We start from the raw sequence: 8,045 nt of genomic DNA on the forward strand, positions 1-8,045 counted from the left end.
TTCTCAGTTAGCTGATGACATCCTGGGGTGCCCTGAGATCCTTTCAAGGGTGTTAGTACTCATAGCACTGTCAGACGGGTCGCAAACTGGCTAGAGGGTGGACGACTGGTCATTTTTGACCTGGAGGGACGTGGGCAGTAGCGTTCCCCAGGGCTCGGTCCTTGGTCCCCCACTATTCAGTATATTCATGGGTGACTTGGACGAGGGGGTGAAGAGCACCTTGTTCAAATTTGCAGATGACACTAAGATGTGGTGAGAAGTGAGAACGCTAGAAGAGAGGAACAGGCTACAACTAGATCTGGACAGGTTACAGGGGTGGGCGGATGAGAATAGGATGGGTTTCAATACGGACAAGTGCAAGGTGATGCACCTGGGAAGGAAGACCCAGTAGCATACCTACAGGCTGGGGAACTCCCTTCTTGTCAGTCTTCTCATCAGTGTAGAGGCAGAAAAGGATCTTGGAGTCGTCATTGATTCCAAGATGAACATGGGCCGCCAATATGGGGACACAGTCAGGAAGGCTAACCGCACCTTGTCATGCATCCATAGATGCATCACGAGCGGGTCCAAGGAGGTGATCCTCCCCCTCTGTGACACTGGTCAGGCCGCAGTTGAAGTGCTGCGTCCAGTTCCGGGCACTGCACTTCAGGAGGGTGTGGATAGCATAGAGAGGCTCCAGAGGAAGGTCACTTGTATGATCAGGGGGCAGCACGGTAGGCCCTATAAGGAAAGGCTAAAGGACCTGAACCTGTTCAGCCTGCACAAAAGAAGGCTGAGAGGGGACCTGGTGGCCAGCTACAAACTTGCCAAAGGGGACCAGCAGGCAATGGGAGAGTCCCTGTTCCCCCAAGCACTACTGGGAGTTGCAAGGAATAACAGCCATAAGCTGACTGAGAGTAGGTTCAGGCTAGACATCAGGAGGCACTACTTCACAGTCAGGGCAGCTAGAAGCTGGAACCAACTTCCAAGGGAAGTGGTGCTCACCCCAGCATCCTTGTCTGCCCATGGCAGGGGGTCAGACTTGATGACCTGCTTAGGTCCCTTCCGACCCTACCAACTATGAAACTATAGGTTTACAAGCATGATTCTCAAGATAAACCCCAAGATTTCAAATGCAACAACTTGTATTTCTATTTATGAGTTCTTTGCAACAGAATAACAGTTCTGTTTTTTCTGTAAGCAAAAAGGTGAAAACTAAGAGCTGGTATTTTCCATGGAACGTCTCAAGCCTAGAGGTACCTTAAGCCTAAGAAGGTTGAGAGCAACTGTCCTAGACAAATAACTGTTTCTTACTGAAGGTTAAATTTCTTAGTGACATTTGTTTCAGTGAAGAGAATCCTTTTAATGGGAGGGCTAGTAATCAGCTCTTCTTATCCTACAAAGGAGTCTCAGCTATAGCTTAAGTTTCTGACCAGAATTTTTTGCTTAATTTCATTAAGTTTATCTTTCTGTGTTTCTCAGATCTGCAAAGCCATTGTGGGAAAGTGAAGTTAAGTATTCAGCAAAACAGTAGGAAGAAAACTTGGTATGAAGTGAAGTTAAATATTAAGAACTCTTAGGTGCTACTTAGAACAAACCCATTTGGTAAGGAGGCATGAAAAAAAAATCTAAGGAGTGCCAAATGGAGACTCAGTGAATAAGGCAACTGCAGCCAGTCTCATATTAATTAGCACAGTGGGGGCTAACCTTTTTGGCAGAGTTGCCACAAGTTAACCTCATCCCTTTCCCTGCCTTTATCTGCAGTTCTGTTTTCTGTCCCCTGGCTCTTTTGTGCTTAGCCCCTGGCAAGACACAAAACACTCGTGTCCTCAAACACTATTGGGACCTTCAGCAATCCCTGGCAGTCCCAAACCACCAGTATTAAGTGCAACAAAGGATTAAGCCAACTGGCTAGAAATAAAACTCCAAGGCCTACTGGCTAGCTCGCCAAGTAAGGCTACAGTAGGTCCAAACAAGTAATTGCTTACTTCTCACCCCGGGTTGTATGCCATCAACATTTACTGGCAGTCCTAGGGTAGGTCCAGAGTCAGCTAGGTATTCTTCTACAGTCTTCCTATCCAGAAGCTCTTACCTCTATAACATGTAGAGCTAGACTGCTCCTCTGGCTCAGGCTATGGGTTTATAAACTGCCTAAGCCCTGCTCCTTCCAGTCAGGTGGTGTCCCAGCCACCTGCAGGGCTTCTTCCTTAGCACCTGAGGGCTGATTGCCAGGCTGCTTATTACAACTGCTCTAGCATCCCCTTGCTGCTGATGCTAGGTTTTGCCCTACTGTCTTATTCCAGAGCACCTCATTTTGGAATAGCTAGTCATAGCCTCTGCTCTTAGCTGCCTATTCCTTTCCAGCCAATTCATCCCAGGCAGAGTTCTTCTGACTAGCTGCAGGTGTACCCCTTCACTCAGATGGGTATCTCCCTGCCTGTCTAGGGGTAGTGTTTCTTTGCTGCTTTGCAGCTTCTCTCCTTAAAGAGAACATGTCTGAAAGTTTCAGGATTCCTTGTGGCTGTATCACTAAGAGGGCTTCTAAAACTAACACTTCTTGAGAGTCTGATGAGTGTGTTTGAACACAAGCATGTTTTGCCAAGTGCTGTTTTAAACAGTTTTTGCAGGTGTGTGGTAAACTAGGTAAGTAAATCTGGCAGTGTAGCTTTGCAGGCATAAACACAAAATCTTCCATTAGTAACTTCGTATGTGTTCTTAATGAATGATACATCAATAACTTAATTATGGGATGAAATGAATTAAAAATCCTGGTTGTTATAAACACTAAACTCTGTTTTGTTATTTCTTACAGGCTCATGAGCGACTGGAAGATTCTAAACTCGAAGCTGTCAGTGACAACAACCTGGAGTTAGTGAATGAAATTCTTGAAGATATCAGTCCTTTAATAAACAAAGATGAAAATATTGCAGAATTAGTTGGCATACTTAAAGAACCTCACTTTCAGGTGCTATTTTGTTTTACAGTTTAAATATTTAAATAATTCAGGTATTCACTTAGGATATCAGCATAACATATTAATGTAGTTAGACAGAATAAAAAAATTAACTCCAACAAAATAGAAACATTTTTGAAGGAAAAAAGAATTATTTTTTTTTTCTTTTACAAAGCCTATGGTCTAAGAAAACTAAGATCCAGACAAAAAGCCCATCAGGGCAGATTTATAAAATTAAGTCTGCACACTGTTTAGTATTTAATTTGTATAAAAGCATGTTGTATATTTCTTGAAATACTTTCAAGTCTCTTCTATCTAATCAACAACTTGCATTTTTTCTTTGCCTGGTCTAAAGCTACTGTTCTTTGGGTAAGTTTGTATATTATACACACATTACAATCTATTTACCTAGAATTTTGTTTCTCCACTGTCTGTTGAAGGAAATTTCTGTAATCAGGAATTGATACATTGATGTTCCTGAAGTACAGAAACTGCACTAAATAGTCTTGTGTGTCCACATTTATACAGGAGCTAAAAGTGTTTTCATTGCTTGTTGTTATTCTGGCCTTATTTTTATCTTAAATTTGGTTTTCCTTTTTTTCCACTGCTAGCATCTATCTGGCAGCTGTTTAACTACACAATTATTCTAGTATTTCATCTTTGGCAATAAGCAGGAAGTCAAACCTTCTTGAGAAGGTTCAGGAAAAAACCTTAATTAGAAGTTTCTTTTCTAATGAATTACTTAAGGGTCTGGGGGAATATAAGTTTATTAAACAGGAAAACCTATGATTCTGTAGATTTGTTAATCAAGTTTTTACTACATCCTTTGAACACTGGGTATGAGCACTATATCTTTTAGTGAAGTTACTTTTGTTACTTAGGAGCAGGAGAGTTCAGAGCTGTAAGCTCTAGAAGTAGATCATATTTATACATATTTTCATTAAAACAGTGACTTAATCATTAATTTATATTTTTATAAAAACAAATACTTTAAAACATAAACAAATGTTGCCATTAGTTGTCTGTTTGGCTTACAAAACTGTATGCTAGTAAACTAATGGGGTTGGAGGGCTATAGCTGCAGTAGTCCAGGAAATATACAAGAAGCAAGGGTTTGTTTTTTAGGGGTTTTTTAATTATTATTGGATCAGCTGTATAGTTGACAGAGATTGTTAGACCTGGCTGCTAAACGGGTATACATTTTAAATAGTATTATTCCTATGGGTTTTATAGGCAGGGGTCACAAGTTTCCTAGGGAAGCACTTGCATGGGAACCCCAGTTTTTTTTATAGCCTCTTTAAGTATTCCTAGTGTGGGTGAGTCCCTCGCTTCTTGGACTTTTGATCCCTGACCCCCCTGGTTATCTGTGCTACCCTCAGAGCTACCTTCTGACTTAAGTCCTACCTCACCTCTTTAAGAGATAGATTGTACCTGAAATTGCATGCAGTGAAGCAAGCAGCTGTTTTTAAAGAAGACAATATTTATTAGTCTATGACAGTACAGCAGGCAGAGTCTGTGGGTGCCAAAGTACAGACTAATGTGCCAGGAAGCCTCTGTCTGGTAAGAGACCAGGCTGTTCTCTCTCAAGTTTTTCTCATCCTGTCCTTTTCTCTCTTTCCCCTCCTTGTCCTTGGGAAAAAGACCATTTCTTTGTATTGCACTTCTGAAGCATCTCTCTGGCACCAGGAACAGCAGGGAGTGTCTTCAGGGATGGATCTGTCGACCTGGGTAGTTTGTTTACTTGTTGCTTTATGGCCCATTCTATCCTAATGGAGTTTTTAGGTTCATACTCACAGGTCTGTTTCAAAATGTGATACCACATGCATCTCGAGCAAGACTCAGGATGTCATCCTTCCACTGTACTTGGCCTCAGTGAAGCCACAGCTGGAATACTGCATCCAATTCTGGGCTCCACAATTTAGGAAGGATGTGGAGAAGCTTGAAAGAGTCCAGAGGAAAGCCATGCAGATGATCAAAGGGAAAGAGAATAGGCATTATAAAGAATGGCAGCGAGGTATGGGACTCTTCAGCCTGGAGAAGAGCAGGCTCAGGGGAGACTTGGTGGCAGCCTATAAGTACATAAAGGATCTGGGGGGAACACCTGTTCCCAAGAGCACCCCAAGGGATGACAAGGTCCAATGGTTACTATCTCCTGCAAGACCATTTTAGGCTGGACATAAGGAAAAACTTCTTTACTGTCCGAGCCCCCAAGGCCTGGCACAGACTCCCCCCAGAGGTGGTGCAAGCATCTACTCTGGACACATTTAAGAAACATCTGGATGCTTATCTTGCTGGGATCCTTTGACCCTAGCTGACTTCCTGCCCCTTGGGCAAGGGGCTGGACCTGATGATCTTATGCGGTCCCTTCCAGCCCTAATGTCTATGAAATCTATGAAAATACCATTTTTTCCTTTCATTTCTAAAGAATGGTACCATTGTTTAATCCATTATTTCCCTGCGTACAGGCTAGTCAGAGAAACAGAGGCAGGCAATATTATTATAATATGAACACATTTAACCCTGAAATGCAATTACAGTAGCTGTCACAACACGGCAGACAGCACTATCTATTCTATTACTATTATTAGATCCTATTTTCTCTTGCTTCTAACTTTGCTAAGCTTAACCCAGAAAAGAGGCAGAGAGAGGACTTCCTGAGCAAGTATGCTAGTCATAGAAGCAGAAGTCTGAGGAGTAGAAACTGTGACTTACTGACTGACAAGTTTGAAATAAAGATCAGGTTCGTAGATAGTGATAGGGATGGAGAAAATTGGCTCTACGTTAACTTTTACCATGCAGGAAAGAGATCTTGGGAATCATACGTAAGTAGAGCTGGAAGGTACTTCATGAGATTATCTAGCCCAGCTCCCTGCTCAAGGCAGGAACATCCCAGCCAAGCATCTTTTTAATCTGCTCTTGAAAATGTCCTGGGATGAAGGTTCCACAGCTTCTCTAGGTAGCCTGTTCCAAGGCTTCACCGCCCTCAGAACTGGAAAGTTATTTCTAATATCCAACCTTAATTTCCTCCGCTGCCTCATTAGGTCGTTGCTTCTAGTCTTGTCTTCTACAACCACAGAGAATAGTTTATCTCAGGTGTGCTCAACCTCTGGCTCACAGCCAAATGCAGCCCCGTGGAGCCATTGCATCTAGCCCATGGGGCTCTGCATGGGTTGGGAAATGTAGCAAGGGAGCAGTGGCCATGAATAGGACTACCGTCCCCCCTGCTAAATTTCTGAACCCCAAGCCCCATGTGCTTAGATGGAACAGGCTAGGCCCCCTTCTCTCCTCCTGCAGGGCTGGGTTGGAGCTGAGCCATGCTCCCTTTCTTCCCATAAGGCTGGGCCACATCCCCTTTTCCCTGCAGGGCCATCCTGTGCCAGCCTTTTCCACATGTAAGGCCAGGTTGGTCTGGCCACACCCCTTTTCCCCTCTCACATAGGCCTCAGGCCCTCTCCCTTCAGCCCTACCTGGGTCATGTCACTTACCCTCTCCACCTCCCTGCAGAGCCACATGAAGCTCCTTTACCCCAAGCTGCGCTGCCCCTCCACCCCTCTCTGGCCAGATGGTACCTGCCATGCTGGCAGGTGCTTGTTCAGAGCCATCACCCAGCCTGCGATCAAACCAGGCACTGCCCATCCATGTTGCTCTCCACTGAACTCTCCAAACTCCACATCCTTCTTCAAGTGTGGGGCCCAGAACTGAATACAGTACTCCAGGTGAGGCCTCACCAGTAAAGTGGAACGATCACTTCCCTTGATTTGCAAGTGACACTCCTCTTAATACAAACCAGCATGCTGTTGGCTTACTTTGCAATAAGGGCACACTGCTGGGTATATTTCAGTGTTTGGTATACTGTCATTCCCAGGTCCTTCTCTGTAGTATTGCAGCCTAGCCAGTCATTCCCCAGTCTGTATTTGTGTGTGCAATTTTTCTGTCAGAAATGCAGGACTTTGAATTTGTTCTTGCTGAGTCTTATCTCACTGACTGTAGACCATTTCTTCAGTCCATCCAGGTCATTCTGGATCCTAACCCTACCCTTCAGAGTGTCTTCATTACTGTCATTTTGTCCCTTAGCTTAAGTGGTGGATGTCTTTACAGTGCTCTAAAGCAGGGGTAGGCAACTTTTTCCAGCTGTGGGCTGGAATGACCTACCCCAGAGGCTGGCAGGTGAGTGCTAGGACTTGGCTGCCCCCTCTGCAGCTTATCTGCATGGTGTCATGGGGAGAGTACCCACAGCCAGTGCTCCTCCCAGCTGTGGCCTGGGGAGGAGTGCCTATAGCTGGTGTTCTCGAGTCGCATCTGCTTGCAGGCCATTTAGCTGACCTCTGATCTAAAGTTGTGGAGCTCAATGTTTTAGAGCAGCAAAACCCGTCCTTCTGACTTAGCTGCACTGTGATCACCACTCCCCTCCAGTAGTGGAGTAGGGGGGGTGGGCAAGAGGAAGAGCTTAGCTCTGGTGAACAGCATCTGCAGTATGAGAGTGGGGAGGGAGGAAGGGAAGGAAAGGGTACACTGCCCCAGTCATATGGGAGGAGAGAAGGAGAAATCAGGGAAGCTGTAGAGGGGATCTATGGCTTAGTGTAGGGCTGTGAAGGGGACTTGTAAGGCCAAGCTGCTATTTGCTGATCCCTTATGCTGCCAGCTGGATACAGTCACTTTGGAGGCTGGATTCAACCTACAGGCCATAAGTTGAACACGATTAATCTAAAGATTCTGAACCTGCTGGCGAACAAGATGGGGTCCCTAAAATGACATAATGGAATTTTTTTTTTCAGTTTTATTTTTAAAAAACCTAATAGGGTACACACAGACTACATTAACGATCCTTATGTTTTCAAAATTAAGCAGTGAATTCTTACAAGACCAAGTATCTTTTTTCAGCTATTACTTATCCGCACAGCAGGGTGGGATAGGAAAAGAATCTGTCTGCTAGACCCCCTGCTTCATTTGTTGTAGCATTTGGAAGATCTACATTTAATGAGGGAAGCAACTGCAGGAGGAGAAAGGTGAATGCTGCCCCGGAGAACTGGATTTTCTCCCTGTTTCTGTCAGAGTTCCTGTGTGGCATTACATAACTTATTTAAACAAGGCTGTTCCTGGATGGTCCCAGCCTA

General features: G+C 44.4%; 1 protein-coding gene across 3 annotated transcripts in view; it reads left to right on the plus strand.

The window, feature by feature from the left end:
- The window catches only part of MPP6 (membrane palmitoylated protein 6), a 65,454-nt gene that overhangs the window by 14,525 nt on the left and 42,884 nt on the right, over window positions 1-8,045 (plus strand). For all 3 annotated transcript variants that reach the window (XM_019508593.1, XM_019508594.1, XM_019508592.1), the window contains exon 2: window positions 2,792-2,944. In XM_019508593.1, the coding sequence (XP_019364138.1) occupies window positions 2,792-2,944 (153 nt within the window). The remainder of the gene's footprint in view (window positions 1-2,791; window positions 2,945-8,045) is intronic.

This window comes from Gavialis gangeticus, unplaced genomic scaffold (genome assembly GCF_001723915.1).
Source record: "Gavialis gangeticus isolate Ggan-Ray unplaced genomic scaffold, GavGan_comp1, whole genome shotgun sequence".
Taxonomy (NCBI): Eukaryota; Metazoa; Chordata; order Crocodylia; family Gavialidae; genus Gavialis; species Gavialis gangeticus.